This window comes from Alligator mississippiensis, chromosome 4 (genome assembly GCF_030867095.1).
Source record: "Alligator mississippiensis isolate rAllMis1 chromosome 4, rAllMis1, whole genome shotgun sequence".
Lineage (NCBI taxonomy): Eukaryota > Metazoa > Chordata > Crocodylia > Alligatoridae > Alligator > Alligator mississippiensis.
The window spans coordinates 96,075,513-96,094,928 of NC_081827.1; the positions used below are offsets into that span (position 1 = coordinate 96,075,513).

General features: G+C 42.7%; 1 protein-coding gene across 2 annotated transcripts in view; it reads left to right on the forward strand.

The window, feature by feature from the left end:
* Positions 1-15,523, forward strand: part of NTN4 (netrin 4) — a 90,274-nt gene extending 74,751 nt beyond the window's left edge. For both annotated transcript variants that reach the window (XM_006268144.4, XM_019489258.2), the window contains exons 6-10: positions 979-1,192; positions 3,165-3,277; positions 4,902-4,970; positions 7,568-7,738; positions 13,815-15,523. In XM_006268144.4, the coding sequence (XP_006268206.1) occupies positions 979-1,192; positions 3,165-3,277; positions 4,902-4,970; positions 7,568-7,738; positions 13,815-13,951 (704 nt within the window). In that variant the 3' untranslated portion in view covers positions 13,952-15,523. The remainder of the gene's footprint in view (positions 1-978; positions 1,193-3,164; positions 3,278-4,901; positions 4,971-7,567; positions 7,739-13,814) is intronic.
* Positions 15,524-19,416: the final 3,893 nt, after the last annotated feature.

The window sequence follows — 19,416 nt, forward strand, 5'->3', positions numbered from 1 at the left end:
TTCAGAATGGAAGGGGGGAAGGGAGAGGAAGAAGCTCAGTCTGGGTTTTTTTCAGTCCCTGCTGGAGGGAGGGATGGGTGTATTGGAGCCCCCTGAAGTAGCGGGGGGCTCCAATTCACCCACCCCATCCTCCAGTGCTATATGAGAAACCCCTAGAATGAGCTCCCTCAGCTCCCTTTCCCTGCTCCCATTCTGAAAACAACACAGCCTCACAGGGAGGAGGGGGCACTGCTAGGGGAAACTGGCTGCGGCCTCTGAGCCAGCAGCTAGATTCCCCTCCCCCTGGAACCAACAGTGAACTTCTGTTTGGTCCGGGGGAATGTAGTAACTCAGAACGCATCCTGCAAAACGCTCTCAGTTACAGCAGGGAGCTGCACTCTGTCTGCGCCCTAAATTCTGAAAGCTGCACATGGGAGAGGAACAGCGGCAAAACCCTGGTAATGCCCAGTTCACTCTCCCTTTCAGCACTCGCTGTCTCCCAATATATGACATAGGATACTGGGCAAGATGGACCTGTGGTCTGACCCAGTAAATGGCAGTTCTTATATGCCCTAATTTAGTACTGCTCACTTCTGGCAAAACATAATGCAAGCCCAGAATAAATTAACTTTTGTTATAGATCATACTTAGTCAAAGTCTTGCCATTTCCAGAGGGAATTATTTTGTTCAGGTTCATGCAAGTAAGGAAAAGAAAATCCAGAAACCTCATAATCATTATTAGATCCATTAGTGGTTTGGCATGTGTCTCACACTATTTAATCTCAGAGGTTTTGCATTTCTGTCAGGTGTCATTTGATTTAACTTCCCTTTGATAACTATATCAACCTACTTACTTACTCTTTGCCCCTAGTAATGTAAAATAATAAGTACATCAAGCTGAGCCCTGAGATGGGTGAACAAATCTGTTTGCATAAACACCTTGTTGTGCTCACTTTCCAACATACATACACTTCCCTCATGTGTGTTTTGATACTCCAGTGTGTTCCTGCCATCCTGTTGGATCAGCTATACTTCCCTTCAGCACAAGTACCTTCTGTGACCCGAGCAATGGTGATTGCCCCTGCAAGCCTGGAGTGGCAGGTCCTCAGTGTGACCAGTGTATGGTGGGATACTGGGGCTTTGGAGAGTATGGTTGCAGGCCATGTGACTGTGCTGGAAGCTGTGACCCACTTACAGGTGACTGCATCAGCAGGTGAGTGGACATATTATTGCTCTAGACCAGTGATTCTTGATCCTTCTAAGAGTGCCACAACGCCCAGATACCGTGGCAGAAAGTAAGCTATTGCTGCTCCTCTCTCATATGAGTGGGCACCCCTAGTGTCCCTCGGACAAGCAGGGCCCAGAGCTGATCCCCATCCCCTGGCAGCTCCCATGCCAGCCCCCATGCTCCTAGCAGTGTGCAGTGCTGTGTGTGCATGTGCAGGAGCAGTTGGGCAGCCACAGGGCCATGGGACTGCACTTTTCGGCCTAGCTTGTCTCCAGGCCCCCTTCCCCTCCTGCCATGCACCCAGGGCTGGTGGGAGGGACTGACTGTGCATGTAGCTCTGGTCACTGGCAGTCTGCTCCCCAGAGGAGCAGCACCTGCCCCCTCAGGTACAGACCAGGGGCTGGGAGGAGGTAGATGGTGGAATAACCAAGGCACAGTGAAGTTAGGGCCTTCCTCCTGCCTTCACTTAACACCAGCTAGATTCTAGCTCAGTGGTTCTCAGCCAAGGTACCCCTAAATTCCAAAAAACTATGAAGGGGGGTTCCTTGAGTCTAAAAACGTTGAGAACCACTGCTCTAGACACACATACAGTTACATCACGGACACTCATCCCCCAGATTTTAAAAAGAGACCTTATTTGGGTTTAAACTACAGAAACTCTCGTGATATACACTACAGCATATGAACAAAACCCTATTGCAAGTACTGGGCCAGAGCAGACTCCTCCCATGGAGTAATCTGTTGAGAGAGTCACAGACGACTGAAAGCTTGTTGTTTCCTGTGCCTCGTGGTGGGTATCATCATGGAAGACCCCACGTTTCTTAGAACTACATTGGCTATTTATAAAAAGAATAATTCACAGAATTGCTGCAACTGCTGCTAGCGATCCAGCCAGGAGCACAGGCTGATTTCCTTTTGCCTTCTCTGCACTGCTTGCTGCTATGCCTGTGCTCCTCCCTCCAAGCAGGATGCTATACCTATATTTATATGGAACTGTTCCCTGTCGTGGGCACACAACACCAGCTGTAACTCTCCTGCCATTAGCTAAGTCGTTCTACAACTGTTCCATAGTCATCACAGAGAGAACACAGGAGGTGTTGTTATAGCAGGGCAGGGGATGGGCGGTGTGGCAGCACACAGCCAATTATGTGTTTCACTGGTCCCCTTCCCCTGTCCTCCCTATCTGTCCTCCTGTGGAGCACAGAGCCCATTAAGGGCCATCAGAGTGATTTCTATTAAAGCAAGAAGTCCATTCATCCTTGTGAGCATATGCAGAGGGGACATGTTGGCCTCACCATCATCAGACTCACTGCATCATCAGCCTTTTACATGATAAAGAAACAGGATTGGTGGCTGTAATACATTTAAGTTATGAATAATGATATATCAGGAGAGGGCCATTTCTATTGTAGTAACACAGGTCATGACATATCGTCTCCCCTTCCTGGCATCTAGGTATTTGGTTCTGGTACCTTTCTGGGTTTTTGTAGTGTTCTTCCATGTTACTCACTGTATTTTGAAGCAAGAGTGAGAGGCTCACTCCTGCTCCCATGAGGTCCATGACAAAACTCCCATAGACTTCAGAAGAAGCAAAGTCAATCTCTTAGATGCTGGAGAATAATGCATTTTAAATCAAGCTATCTAAGGAGGCCTAGTACTATCTTTAGGCCAAGGTATATAAATACATAATTTTGTGGACCTTCCGTATTATACTCACTGAGTTCTAAAATATTACTTTATACCACCCATGGATTCATAATACAAATTTAGGAGTGTACAATGCCCAGATGTTTCACTTCATAAAACACACAAAAATAGTTTTATTATATCAATGCGTCTGGAGAAACTTCTAGACCAATTTCTGGGAACTAGAGAGTTAACAGTAAGTGTGAGAATTCTCTTGACTTTGACGATTAACTCCATAAGAAATATTCATGGTTTTCTTTCATTAAAACAGTGCGGATATATACTGGCATCATGAGATACCCGATTTCCACGCAGTGTTTAATGAAAGTGAGCCAAGATGGGGATGGGAAGATGAACAAGGATTCTCAGCTCTTCGGCATTCAGGTGAGATAACTGATTCAAATATTTTTCTCATCCCCATGCCTGTTACTAAGAGATTGTTCCTAGGAACAAGGAAAGTTTTTTTTTAAGTGATTTGTGGAAAGGCAACAGAGCATTGCTTTGGATTAATGTCTTAGCAAAGGTGACAGTAAAGAATGTATTGTCCAACATCCAGTATTGTTCAGTTACCAAAAAAAGGCCTAAGAAACCTTAAAAGAATTATTTGATTCATTAATAAAAGAATATCCAATGTCTAAACACTTTCATTTTAAAACATGGATCCAGGCTGTAGGGATTGGTAGCTGGAGCATCTGCCTAGGTTTTCAGGTTGAGCTCTGATTTGGGGACTTCTGTTTTGAAATGCTGATGTTTGTTTTGTCTTGCTTTTGCTGTAATATTTTAAGGAGGTCCCTTATGTCACATATACATAGAACTGTCACATCCCATTGAGTAAACAGGTTTTTTTTAATAATTTGATACTAAATTAATTTGAGATGCAATTAAAACATTTCTAAAACATCAGTATAACTTTCCCAGACAGCCTGGTTAAGGATGGCAGCAATAGTGGTTTATGATCTGGTTCCTGACTACTGAACGTTTCAGGTGCAGTTTCAACTCGGGAAATTATTTGTCTAGTAGCTAATAATATAATATTGCTGGTGTGTGTGATTATTATTAGGCCTAATCATGCAATTATTCTGCTGGCAAGTGTTTACTCAGACGAGTAGTCCCTTTGACTACTATTCACCAATGTAATGATTCCACAGTTGGGGCCTCTTTGTATTATAGATGGATGACAGTACACATGCTCTTTTGAAATAGTTACATTTGATCAAGTAAGCATGCAACTGTCATTTTTTGCAGTAGTTTGTTCTAAAAATCTTGGAAACAAGTTAGTGGGGTGGGAAGGGATGAAAACCTGCCTTCCACCCATTTATCTTAGGTTTAAAAAAAATAATGGGCATTTTGCTTTTCTTTATTTCAGTCACAAAAACAACTCATTTGCCTTGCAGAATAATTATCCGAAACTTCTTGTTCCTGTACTAAGACCTTTTAAGTGTATCTTATGTGGAAAGTGCTGTGATTAATATTGAGCCCAGGAGTACATCCTGTTGAAGTCTATGTGGAACTACTCACAGAAAATTAAGCTCCTGAGTAATTTGTTGATAGGTCAGGGGCTTAGCACAAAAACCCTGGCAGACCCCTAGTTCCACAGGACTTACTATGGAAAGGAGGGGTATACTACAGATATCATTTACTTCATTGGGAAGTCCCTGGGCTCACCACCCTTGGCATCACTCCTATATCTTGAAGGAGATTGTGGATCTCTCTTCCTGAACATTTCTCCAGCACAGGAAATTCTTGGGTGGAGCAGAGTCTTAGGTGATTAAAGAGTTTATATTATTAAAAAGTAAAAATGGGAAAACTCGAACCAGGTCATAAATAAGCTTAAGATGTCATTGTGTTCTGAAAGATAAGCATGTGCTTCAGAGCACCAGAGTAAAATCCTGGCCTCATCAAAATCACTACCCACTCAGGAAGGCTATATGCCCCAGTACCAGTCATCCATCTTTCTCCTTAAAGATTATCTCACAGTACGAAGCATTTGTTTGTTTTCTTTTCGTAGGTAAATGTGAATGTAAAGAACAAGTTTTAGGGAATCCCCAGGTCTTCTGTGGAATGAAGTATACATATGGTAAGTCGCAAGAGAAAGTTATTACTGTTGAGATGGGTTATTTTTAAAGGATTGTTTTATGAATCTGTATAAGGGTATGAGAAGAGCTGGACCAGTGTGCACCCCACAGAACTGGATTAAACTAGCATACACTGAAGAATGTCAGAAAGCTTACATAATGTACTGCAAGAAAAAACAGCCATGGGGTGGGAAATGGGGAGGGATTCTCAGGAAAGCTCAGCAAGCACATCACTTTGTAGATAACCAATTTATTTCAGTCCTGATCAAACCCAGGACAGTCTTAAAGAAGCGATTATGAAGATAATTACTGATTTATTTATGGATCTGGCACTCTGGCTTGCCTTTCTTGCAACCCTGAAAATCTATTTCAATGCAAAAATTGTATGAGTAATTTGATGCTTATCACCTCTACATTTGGGACTCTACAAAATGTAAAATCTCTCTCACTCTTTGTACAGTGTGTTAAGTATTAGTGTATGTATTAAGGTCAACCATAATAAAGCATCCTGTTCCTCTTCCTATCTCACTGATCAAGTGCTGATACTCAAGGGGAAAACCACTGTCTACAAGCAAACCACTCAGTCTGGGCTCTGGTGTATCATAGGAGGGAGTGCTAGTGACAGTCACAGACCCCTTTCTGCTTTCACAGAAAAGGCAGTTCTCCTAGCTTTTAAGGTCTGCCCCACATCCCTTCAAGAACAGCTCAAAGCTTTTGAAATGGGATAAGATTAGTACATTTGCATATTGAGATTTATAGGAGTAAAGAGAAAAGTTTGTCTGCAGTGATTCCTCCAGGCAGTACCAATGAACTGTCTCCTCACACCATACCAAGGAAGGAATGCTTTGTACAACACTCCCTTCATTTCATAAGCTTTCAACATTTCTTGCACCTGCTCTGTCTCGTGCTAGGGTTTAAAATACATTGAGAAATAATCCATACTATTGCCGACTGCAGTGTGACCCACGGGGAGAAGTTCAAGGGGCCGCATATCACTGAAATATGGCCCCAGCTTAGTGCTATTAGAAAAAAATATTTGAGCTTGCTTTGTTTTGCTTCCTGCCTGCGATAGTGACAGTGTTTAATCTTGCAAAAGATAAGAAATAAAAGTAAAAAACAACTTCATAAATCTTATCTAAAGTGCACTCAGGCCTCCCACCCTTTCATCACTCAGTGTTCAAGGGTGTCAGCTAAATTACAGAGAGATGAATTGTAGGGCACATCACAAGCTTGAAGAGGGAGTCTGCATCAGAGGAGAGTCTTCTCAGGCTTTTTAACACATATTCCAAACAAAGCAACCTCATAAGAAGCTGTTAAATACCACTGTAGTCAAATATCATTGCTGTCTCAGAGGTCACTTCTGCAGCCCCTCACCTAGCATGAAAGTGGTACTTAAAAGGTTTTGTACAGGAGGGTTGGTAGCTCAGCGGGCAGGATGAGGGCCATGTTCTTATAGGGTTTCTCACTCTGCTTTATGCATATGTAACAATTTTGCAAAAATGGGGGCCTGACCTTGAGTTCTTCAGCCCCCCTGTAGAAACCTGATTGTCAGAGGTTCTGAGCAAGCAGCTGTTCCTACTGAGCTCAGTGGCAGTGACCAGGTGCCCAGCAGCTGTTGGCTGCTACTCAGCATCTCACTTAAACAGTCCTTCTCAACCTTTTTGACTCTAGCCCTCCTCCATCACTTTTCTGAGCTTAGCAGCATCCCATTTTAAAAAATAATGCATTTCTTTCTCCTCACACCCCAGGGCACCTTGAAAGCATATGTGGGGTAGGGGGGCCATGTCTGGGAGCACAGTGGGGGATGCCGCATAGTGCTCTGTGTTGGCAGGGACAGATTGGAGAGCTTGGCGATGGGTCATTCGACTCCCTGAAGGAGGCAGATACTCCTGCAGGAGGTAGAAGGGGGTGACAGTGGCTCCTGGAGGTGCAGAAGCTGGTGTCATTTAAGGGCAGCAGGAGCACAACTCTGCTGTGTCCTACTCTTTCCACTGTCTGCCCCCTCCCTGCTGCTGATCTGTATCTGAGGGGGCAAATGCAGCCTCCACCACAGTGGATGTTCCTCTGGCAACTTGCATGCCAGCAACAGGAGCCACCTGCCCCCTCAGCCCCTCCCACAAGCTCTAGGAGCTTGGGAAGAGCAGGAAAGCAAGCCAGACTGAAAAGTACAGTTCCATGGCCCCATGTCCATCTTGCCCCACCACAGAGCATGCTGTTTAGGGTGCTCTCTGCAGGGGCTGGTGTGGGGCAGAGGGCAGGAGCCAAAGCCCCTAGAGGAGCAGCCAGGGGCACCATTTGTCTATTTGAGACTCACTGACCTTGACAGTGAGCATAGGCTGACCTAGTATGTGCCATAGCTGCTGTTCAAGTAAAGCTACTCCAGCTTTCTCTCCAGCAACAGAAAGCTTTGATGCGGTTCTGCATGTCACCCTTCTGACCATAAGACACACGGGCAAGAATGAAGTTTTGACATGTGCCATGCTAATTTTGCAAAGACCATACACACTGGTCTTTAACGCTGCTGCCCAGCACTGTGTTAGAAAGAGCTGAGCAAAAGGTATGTGATAGATTTCTGGTTTTTTTACATATTTCCTCCCAGTGGTAAAAACAAAGATTTTATCAGCTCATGACAAGGGCTCCCATGCAGAAGTCAACGTGAAGATCAAGAAAGTGTTGAAATCAACAAAGCTTAAAATTCTCCGAGGAAAGCGGACTCTCTACCCAGAATCCTGGACTAACAGAGGCTGTACTTGTCCAATCCTTAATCCTGGTAGGTATTTGGTTTTGACTCCATGAATAGCACATCCCCATCATATTCATACTGATTTCTTCCTTGTTCTTTTATCCCATCCCCCCAATGTATTTAATTTATAGTGCCTGCTGACTGACACACTGGATTTACTCCATCATTTAAATTCCGAAAGCAAATTGAGGGGAATTTTGATTTTTAATCATGCCGTGTGCTGTGAAGAGTGAAATCACTGTTTGTAAAGTAAAACTACCATACCGCAACCTGCTCTGACTCACCCCCACCCCACCCCACACACTGCTCTGGTGGCTGAAAGCAGTTGCATGCCAGGCACCTCTGAGACAGAGCTCTTTTCAAGTCTAATTTTTCTACATATCCATAACCCCACATTCAGGCTTTAGTTCTAAATCAGGTCATATTACTACTGGGCTTTTAGGTTTGAAATGAACCATTACCAATCCCCATAAAACAGTGCATGTTGCCTCTGTGATCATGTCAGGAACTGAGAAACACCAACAGAATTTTTCATAGAAACCAAGATCCATCTAAAAATCTCTCTTTTACAGTTCAAAGAAAAACTAGAAACTGATAACTAAGGAAATGTTTTTCAACTACAATGTTTGCATGTATTTCAGCAATTACTGTATCAAAATGCAGAGCTTGGGCACTGTGATTTCCTTTACACACTTAAGCAATAGAAAAGACAGAGGGGGTAGTCATCTGTGAAGTTCCTTCCATAAAGCATTGAAAAGATAGCATGTTATTGTGAAGATTTTTGTAATCATTTTGTCATCTTTTTTGATACAGTCCACCGTTTGGCTTCCAGCATAATGTACCAAAAGGTAGAATAGATGTGGTTAGAAACTCTCCTTAACATATTTATCATGGTACAAGGGTCAGAAGAATCAGCATTTCTAGGCATTCCTAGGCATGATTTTAAGTTGTAAGCTCTTAAGACCTTGAATAATTGAAAAAATCCCATAAACTTCTTTAATTAAACAGATACAATTGTTTAATGCTTCTATATGCAAAGCAAAAATAAACACAAAGGCCAGATTCTGATCAGAGTTGTACTGGCATTAAAGTTGTAAAGAAAACAGTGGCATGGTCCAGGCCCACAGCTGGTGAAAAGTAGAGCTGCTCCTATTGATATTTCAATGGGGAGTCATAAGTTTTACCAGCAGAGGGTAAAATGAAACTCCATCACTTGATAAATTAAAATAGCTCATACTCAGACATTGAAGGAAACTAGAAGGTGCATCTTTTGAAGTAACTATTAGTGGCCAAGTACTTGACACCCCCTTACAAAATTTGGCTCAACACCTTTTTGGGTATTCACCAGATTGCCATCACAGGACCCAGTCATTGGATCCCTGGCTGAATTAAGCCTCTGGAGTCTGAACAGCATAGACATCCTAGCCTCTCTCATAGACGGGACTCCAGCTTCACTCCAAAAGCACAGGCCCTTCTGTCTAATACCCCCCTCCCCCCAAGATCAATTGCCTAGGCCCAGGGTATAGTTCTGACTTCCTCCATAGCTTAAACACTCTCTTTCCCAGAATCTCACCAAAAGGGTGAGCCTTCTGGTTTACAGTTGAACTCTTGAGAGGCGTTCAGATACAGAAAGGTTTTGCACAAAGTTCCCAATTGCACCTTTACTTTACTTAAAGATAAAGCACAAGATTTTACAGATCATTAGGAAAAACAACCACTTTCCTAATTAAGTGCCTTTCCCTAGCTGACCCTTCCCTTCAGAGTCCCTAGGGTCCATCTTTGTTCAGTAAGGCAGGGAATTGCTCCTGCCTCAGTAGCCTCAAAGTCCAAGCAACTGCCCCATAGCTTGGACTGAATGTGACCAAAGAAGACTGAAGCATTAAACAGCTGCCTCTTTTATGATTTCTTGACACTCCCCCCCAATCTCCCCTCAGTGACTCCCTGATAAACCTTTTCTCTGGTGACCAGATCTCTGCCAGGGGACTGTATTGCTAAGAAGCCCCCTCCTTTCCCCAAACTTTTTCTCAGCATGTCCTAGCTTATTTTGCTAGGTGAATGCCTTTTAGTGGTGTATTTCGTAACTCAACACACATCGCCAGCTCTCTTCAGCCACTAGCTAGAGTTTCAGCCCAACAGAGATGTGAAAAGACAGCCGACAAGGCAAAAGGGCTCCATCTCCAAAAGGGCTCCATATCCAGTGAGGTAAAGATAAGTTACAGAGAGTTCCTAACTTCACAGGATTTATAAGAGGTACAAAGTCACCAATTTATCATCCATGTGTCAAATGCAAGTCTGTGTGCACAAACTGCATTTAAATGCATCAGTTTTCAACAGGTAACACTTACTAGAAATTAAATTGATGAAAAGAACTCAGAATCATCTGCTCAGGATGTTGCATCAGGGAGAACAATTAGAGTGATACCTCCATCATCTCTGGGATGTGTGACATCAGCCATGCTTGTGCTCCTTTTGTATTCAAACCTCTGGGACCATGTGAAAATTTTCTAGCTAAAATGTCACAAGAAGCCAAATGCATATATACTCAGGGAAGCTGTGCTTTATATTTGTACATGCAAGTATATGCATGCTTCCAATGACAGACCAGAAGCAATGTTACACAGCTTTATATGACTGATCCCAAGCACCACAGCTTGGATATACCAGTGCCCTATTCATACCACTGTAGGTGTAAAATTGGAGTAGCTGCCTAAATTGTCTAACTGGCAAAGTGTTTGAAGTGAAAACTGTTTTTAAACTAATTGATTGGGTTTAAATAATGAATAAATACAAGGAGGTTGTGATATGAGTGAAGGCCCTGATCTTTCTATAAGAATGGCTAGGTAGAGTCCTTCACCTTTACAGCGGCTCACACTACAGACATAAGTCAACCTACTGGGAATGTTGCCAACTCCTGTGATTTCATTGTAAGTCTTGAAATAGTTGTGTGTTTTTTAATGTCATCTCCTGGGATTGAAAAAAAGTCAGTTTTCCTCTAAAATGTTTCTCTGCCTCTTAGTCAGAGAGAAAAGCTTGACAAGTTTGACTTGAGTACACCCTAAAGACTCAAAGGCAAGAAGATAAATAAAAAAGAAATCCAAATGTATCATTGTTTTTCAAATCTTATGAGTTTAAGCCAATCTCTTCAATTTGGGGATGGTTGACAGTACCGTATTAACAGGTTAAATTGTCTTGTCTCACTGAATACAATTTCACAATCTCTGGATCAATAAAAAACATGAACAGCAGGAGAGACAGTCAAAACAGGCATAAAACAATTTCCTAACACAGCTATTCTGGAAAACACATCTTCTAAAAACATTACAAAGAGATCAAAGAGAAAAATACTGTAAAGAAATAGCAGGTTTTCACTCTGTCCCACAAAACCAAAGTGATATATAGCAGAAGCTGGGATCTTAGAATTTCCAGCCAGGAAAACTAAAAGTACTCATCAGACTTCAACAGCATGGTGCTCTGATGTTAAGTTTGCTAAGGTCCAACGAGGAATATTTCCAAGACATGCGCATATGCAAAACTGAACTTTTCTAGAAGGACAGTAAACACAAAATATGTAAATGTCTCAAGTCATTCTCAAGGAAACAGACTCCACTTCCTAATCATAGCTCTGCCAAGCATAAGCAAAAAACAAACAGAATGTTTCTCACAATTAAAAGCAAGGGATCTGGGAGGCAACTGACAGCCTAGAGGACTAGAATGAGATAGCTCAGTGAAATTTTTGGTTGTATTTTTTCTACTTCCATAAAGGCAGCTGAGCAGATTAAAAACAAAAACATAAGAGTCACAGCATCATCTGTGCTTCCTTACTGATGGCTTATGTGCCAAGTTTCCTCCTTAAGAGAGATTTTAGATCTCTTGGAAAGTGATATTTATAACAGAGCTGTTGACATAGCCTTAACAAATGTCCTACAAATGGCAAAACTAATACATATCCTGTGTTTACTTGACAAAAAGAGGACTGGGTGTGCCCAGAAGGTCAGATGGAATAAATAATAACTTGGATCGAATAAAAGAAAGCCATTTGCATCCCTTTTGGCTTCATATTTTTAAAACAGTCCTCCTTTGTTAAAAAAAAAAGGACTATATCCTCAGTTGTGTTAAGGTAAGCAGAGGGACAGACATGTGTGACGTAGAACAAGTGAAGATGGCTTACTGCCAGCTTTCTACTGCCAAGGACTTGGGGTTAGTGGGGTCAAGTCAGAGTAGCACCACCCTGTACATCTCCTTCCTACTCCTAGAATATCCTCCACAATGGCCATGGCAAGCATGGTTATCCATACCATGTTTTTGTAAAATCTTCATTGCAGTCTCTAGATGTTAATTTATGAACTATAATAATCTTTATTATCACCCTAGTCCAGGGGAATTTGCCTCTTGAGGTCAGCCTTAATGCCCATTTGTGCCATTAAGATTTCTTTTCATAATGTGCCACCCTATGTGGCCCAGACTCAGTAAGGTACTCAGCAAGGACATACCTAACTGGAAACCTGTGAGTAAATAACAGCTTCATTCATTCCAAGTCAGGCACAAGGCAAAATACTTTGCAAAATCAGAACCTAGGCCTGTAAAGAAGTATGTATTAGGCACAATTCCACTCTCAAGTGACTGGAGTTATTCCAGCAAAGTTAGGTGAGTTCCCAAAGGACAAGCCATGTACCATAATGCTGGGGAGATGCTCTTCACTTGATGGTAGAAGCATCCAAAAGTCAGGCAAGATGTTGAAGGGCACCACTAATATCTCTCTGAAATGTCTGAATGAGAGAGTGTCTCATGAAGCACCTTTTAGTGCAAGTGTAAGCCTTCAGGCACCCTCCAAGTGCTTATTCCAGTGCCTCTAATAGACGTGCCACCTTGTGGGAATGTCTTGCAGCTAATTGTGTACCAAATAGCATTTAACCTGTGATTGTGGGTATTCTTGACAGGGAAAGATATGGAACTTGCTATGTTCACCTGCATCTGATCATACATTTTTAAATATCAGAAGCCCACTAGCTATCTGTGCCTCATTTGTAAAGGATATTTGCTTTGCCAAGCTTCATTATTCTCATCAGTTTGCATTCTGAAGCTATGCTTACTTTTAGCCTTAGAGCTTAACACATTCCTGTGGAGAGGTTTATGGTACTACTCTTACTTATTCTCATGGTTTCCCAGGTAGTATCACCTCACTGCTTGCATTCCCATGCCCACACACCCTGTGCCAGTGCGGGGGCCAGAGGTGAAGAGTGCTCAGTGAGCACTCAGGAGATCGGGGGTTTGCTGACCACTGTAGACAGGAGGGAGGGAAGGGGAGGAAGAAGCATGTGAATGAGTGAAAAAGAAGGCTTAGGCTCCTGGGCTACTGCTGCCACTGATGCTGTTACTACCACTGCTGCTGTAGCAGCATCAGCTGCACTGGGAGCTGATCCCGGCGACCCCTTTTGCTTTCCCCTGCCACTTCCATACATACTGAGTGCAGGGCTGTATATGCTCTAGCAAAAGCTCCTCAGAAGTGGGGGAGCAACATTTCACTCACTCCACTTACCCCCAACTACCCAGATGGACTGCTTGGTGCAGTGCTCCCTGCCTGGTTCCTGTGGCTGGGCAGGGCTGCCCTTGCTGTGGTAACTGCTCCCAGGTAGCAATTCTAGTGCCCCACTTGCCTGCTGCAGTTACACTACTGAAGGGGGTTCAAAGGGAGTCACATCTGGCCCTGGGAAGAGGGGGAAGATAAAGCTGGTGATCTGTTCAAGTCTCACTTTTGCCCTGAAATGAGGTTTTCACTGGGATCTGAGTGGTGCATAAGCCTGCAACAGAATGAATTTAACCCAGGATTGAGTAACTTCTGTTCTGAATACAGTACCATTCTGCAAATAGGGCATACAAATTAGCAGCTTTTATCCAGCATCCTAATTGCCCACATCTCTTGTTACTTGCTACCTACGTACAGGTGCATGATGTACTAGCAGATTCACAGCTTGCACTCAGCATCTACTGCAGATCTCACTGCTTTTTTTCTCTCTCTCAAGAATAGGTGTTAAATGAACATTCAGTGCTGCTGCCTCTTTAAGCACTACACCATACAATCCCTGACCACTTTAATGATTTACAGGCTTGGAATACCTTGTAGCAGGGCATGAGGATGTCCGGACTGGCCGACTGATCGTCAACATGAAAAGTTTTGTCCACCAGTGGAAATCAGCTCTCGGAAGAAAAGTCCTGGAGATTTTAAAAAGAGACTGCAGCTAGATGTGCACAAGTACTTAGGGCATTTCTTTATGCACAAAAGGCAAACTTCACAGACAGAAGACCTCTACAACAAAAACTGGAATGTAAGAAAAGGGTGCCAAAATGTGTAGAGTAGTGTTCCAATTCCTAGGCTCTCTAAGTTAACCCTCCCTGGTCAATGTTCATTTAGTCCCCTCCATATTATTTAGAAGGATGCTCACATGAGCAAATGTTCAGTGTTACATTAAAAAATGTAGGGCCTGATTCTCATCTTGCTTACTTTAGTGCAATTCTAGAGTAACTTCCCTTAAATCAATGGCATCACACTAGCCTAAATTGATAGAAGTGAGAGAAAAAGCATGCCCATAAGCTCAAGAGGATGGACAGAAATGTAAAATCAGAGTTTGGTCCAACAGCATTCTGTAGAAGTGAAAGTTAGCTTTGTATCAATGGGATAGCTGTAATGGCTACATGTCATATGGAATTTTGCTGTTTGATTAGGTCATGCCTTCGGTGAAAACAATTATGTATAGCATTTATTTAAAGGTTTTCACAGGTCCTAAGCTTTGGGTAATGGGCCAAATTCTTGGTTCAGATACAGTGGGGTGAAGTTGTTGCTGGCAATGGACCTGCTCTGTATTTGCACCAGTGTAAAAAAAGTAGCAGAATCCAGCCCTTCATGAACCATGTTGTGTTGTGAAAGAGCCAGCTGTAGAAGGTGCAGTGTTTGTGAACTTTTGTCCATGAAGTGTTAAAACTGAATCTGTCCAAATGTAAATATTTCATTGTGTTAAAGCACTTTACTGCCTGCCACTTCACAGTGTGAAAAGCCTAGTTTTGTTGAGGAGAAAATGATGCAAAAGTGGCATATGAAATACCTGCTGAAACAGAAACACTCCTGAAGCCCCCCCTAAATATGGACAACATTAATGGTTTAAAGGGAATGGTCCTCTTTCAGCCTTGGCACTGACCCCCTCTGAGACTCTAAGGATGCAATTTGGAAGTTAATGTATTTGCACTGAAGTGCCAGCTTCAGACCAACATTTGGAATCCATGGGTATTGACTGTGATGAAACTTCACATGCAACGAAAAAAAAAGAGGCTTTGATACACGAACACAATTGCCAGAGAAGGAGAATTCTACCTGCAGAAGAAGAGATGGACTGTTTAAGTGAAAAGGACTCTAATTCATATCTGTGAATTGTGTGATTCATGGTGGACCTGGAGTTTATTTTATTTTGATTTTAGTATTTAAAACTATACCTTCATTTTTATTTGCAATATATTTGCAATACATTATATATTTCCACATGAGCACCAGTATGGAATACTGTATATCACCAAGTTATTGCAGTTTTCAGCACTAGATTATGCTTTTTTCTGTAATGTATCTGTAAATTTCATTGCATAAATATATTCTGTTCATCAACACGAGGAAAAAAAAAAGAGGAGGAACTGCAGTGCTGAAAAAAACCCATAAGTCTGCTTCACATGCGTATTTTTTTTCATGGTCCTGTGGACTTGCAAAAATGATGCTATTTTGTTAAGTTGTTTTTATATCTCCTGTGTGTAATAAATATAATATGATTTTAACAGTCTCATCTCTTGCTATTGTTTATGCCACTAGGATGATGGTTCTGATGTCCGGAATGCTAGAAGATAAAATGTTTCAGGGTTGTTGGTAGTAGCCGTGTTGGTCTAAGGACATGGGCAGGCAAGGTTCTTTGGGCAGATGTGGTATCTTTCATTAGACCAACTGAATAGTTGGAAAAAATATTCTTTGCAAGCTTTCAGGCACAAACATCCTTCTGCAGAGTCTCCCTGTGCCTGAAGACCGGTGTTTGTGCCTGAAAGCTTGCGAATAACATTTTTTCCAGCTATTCAGTTGGTCTAATAAAAGATATCACATCTACCCACAGAACCTTGCCTGCCAGCAGATAAAATGAAACTCAAAAACTATTATGCAGCACAATTTTAGTCTCTTTAGATGAAATGCACCCCTATACAAGGAGGCAGAAAAAGGCTTTTGCCACCACATCAGTCCTATTTAAATCCTGTTTTAAGGCCTCTTATATGCAGGCTCTCTGTAAAGGAAGTAGATTCCATCCTTAGTGTCTCTAGACTTGGCCAGAATCTGATATCCTTAGAAAACCAAGAGGCTGAGCCACGGAGTAGCTGCACATGAGGAGCAGGCCAGTGATTCCTCACTAGCTTTTTGCTTGAAGCGGAAAAGGGAAAAGACTGCCGGGTAACGATACCTATATCAACAAAACAAATGTGAGGTTGGGTCCTAGAAAAGAGTGGTCAGAAGAAATAGGTGTTCAGCCACAACAACGTATGCTGTTAGATATATGTTTGCCCTATAGTCCATTAATCAGTAACCAAAGGGCACATTATCTCAGTGACACTGATTTCCCCTCGTATAAAAATAATAAACAGAGAAGGGGGCCAGGCAAGGAGTTTCTTCCAAATTATTCCTTGCTGAGGTTGGGTTGCATACCCCATGGAATATATGGTTTTGACTTCTGGAGCTCATTTCATTTTGGGAGATTTGTATGAGTCTTTGAGAGAGAGGCAGGACATCCAAAACACTGATATTCCACAATTGCTAAGCAGTTCCCTTCACTTTTCTAACTTATTACCTAAGAAAAGCCATTTCTGCTTCATAGGAAATAGCCATATCAGCTGGGTTATGGACTGGTTGGGAAGTGACAGGTGCAGCCTTGCCTATCCACCCACTGCAGGAGGCAGACCAGTTGCCCTAGGCCAGTGTCACACAGGTAGCTAATGTTCAACCTAGCTACAGATAATGTAGTGGTATGGAGACATCTTTCCCTACGATCAACTCCAGAGTACTTAGAAGGGAGTGCTCTGGCTTCAGAGCTGGTTGAGCTGCTTTCTACTTTTTGAAATCCTTCACTTACATTTAATGAAAAGTTTATAATTTCATCAAGGATGTCCATTAACTAGCAAATAAATAAAGATAGTCCTGTTATACCAGGCAGGGAGGGCATGGGCAGTGGTCCACTGTTCACATTTCTGTTGCGAATTAGGATGGTCTGGAGAGAGAATCTGCAGTAGAAAAGAACAGTAAACTCTAACTCAGCAAGCCCACCCTAAAATTTTGAACAGGGTGAGAGCAGATGGTGAGGTGCATCATCACATAAAACAACACATATTTGTCTCCAGATAAAAGTAAACTAGAAGCTTAGAAATAAGCTGGGGGCTTAGGGCTGCATTATTCAGTTTAAGATTGAAGCAAAAACAAATATAACTTCATTGGAATGAGTTAAAAACAATCTGCAGGGTTGTAAAGTAGGAGCTTCATTACCAAGACCAGTGCACAGACAGCAGAATTTTAGAACAAAGGCTAGTTTGATTAGTAAAACATCAAGGCCATTAAAAAAAGGAGAGAATGGTTAACACTTGTGGAATTTAGAAGGGATCAGATAGGTGATAATGAGCCATGGAATCAAGCAACTCCCTCAGCACTGCCTGACTAGAAATGCTGCTGCTGCTGCCAGGCAGATGGTTTTAAACTTTGGGTGGAGCAGGAATCAAAAGGGGCACGATTTATTTTTTTTTAAGGAAGGAAATTAGCTTTCCTCAGGGACCACGTCTTTCTTAATATTCACACACATGTGCATGCATATACACACATGCTCTGTAAAATGTTAGATGTCAATGGCTCTGTAAACTGGGAGTTTAACAGGGTTGTAAGTGCTTCCTACTTCTTACCGCCACCTTGCATTTCCACCCCCTGCTTTTTCTCCCTCATTACTATAGGTCCAAAGCCTGATGTTCTCTCACTTTTACTGGAAGAGGCCTCTCTGCGTCATGGCATCTGCCCTATTGTCCCATTGGATGGTAAGTACTGGGATGGCTCAAGAGATTGGTGATGGGGTACAGCATCTTTCCTTTAAAGTCACCAACTGAATTTTGGCTGGGAGCTTCTTTCTCCTTGCACCTCCTCAGGAGATGAAAGCCATGATTGCAGCTTTGGTGCTACTCAAGTCAAGAGAGAGAGAATGGGCCCAGAGCATGCCCTTCTCTGCAACAGCCAGTGCCACTACCTGGCCAGGGAAAGAAGCACACAGCCATTACAGTGATAGCCATCCTCTCTGCTGTACTTAGGAGTGCACAGAAATGCTCCCAACACCAGCCTGTGACTTGGATGCTGTCACTTCGGTGGTTTAAACAGAGTAGCCAGCCAATGCATTTGCAGCTCTCTCCACTTGCTTTCCATGTTGCTGTGTGGCTCCTGCCCCTGACAGGCCCATCTTGCTCTCATCAAAACTGATGGCAATGACTTGACGTGGTGCCAGATCAGGCCATAAGTTGTTAGGAAAAAGAATTACTTCAGTCCTCTGCTGCACAGATGTGCACTTGTATCAATAAATGAGGTATGTGTAGTGCTGACTTCGCAGACCAGTCTCAGTCCTGTATGGTGTCTGCTGGGCGCAGCAGACAAGGGGAACCACAAAAGTTCCCTGATTCTGAAGGCAACTGAAGACCACTTTACCCTCAATCTAATTTAAAGCAGCTCTGGGTCAGCTCTGAAATATATCCTCAAGGGTCTGTCAGGAAGCTGGGGACTGGCAGAATACAGAGTGGTCTGGCCATGTCCCTTCCTCACTACAGAGTGCCTGAAAAACAGGGAAGGAGAGAGAACTCTCCCAGCCTCACATCACCTGAGCCCCAGTCCCCCACCCTGGGATCCCAAGGAACACTCTCATGGACAGTTAAGTGTTATGTTGCCCCTTTGTGCCCCTGGCATGGTAAAAGGAGATCACGGCTCGGCTGAGCTGAGGCCATTGCATGCAATTTCTAGTGATCCTTGTCCCTACACTCCATTGCCCACAGCAGGAATGCAGTCATCTATTTGCAATGGAAAATTACAGGCTTGTTTTAATATAGTTACCTTGTGGGCTAGATCTTCAGGGACATGACCATGTTACTGAAAATGACTGGACATCTGGTACTGTAAGATTGTCTAAACAGAAAGCCAAGTTGGTATGGGTAAACATAACAACTCTGGAACAAATATCGACAGTGTATTTTTTTAATCATTTATTTTTAGTTACCGTGTTTACATCAATATCAACAGTGCTTTAAAAATCTCAAAAATGTCCAGTAGCTGCTCCCCCGGGGTCCAGAAGAGAAATTCCCCGATAAGCAGCTGAGAAGGTCAGCAGTCTCCAGGGTTTCTGTGCTAATGTGTTGATTTTTTTTTTTTGACAACAGTAAGTTCCAAAATCTAACCTTGCCCAGGGTCAAAGCTACTCGCAGCTCTTTTCCCACAGTTCAGTAAGAAAATATTTCTGAATGTGCTTTATTGGAGGGCAAGGCTGCAGTAAGAAACATGGATTGAAAAATACACTATATATGGAAAAATTGGTGGCAGATTGAAAATATTAGCATGGTCTAGAGACTGGCATACTAAGTTAGGCAGTGACTTCTGTTCCCAGCTCTGCCATTGACTTACT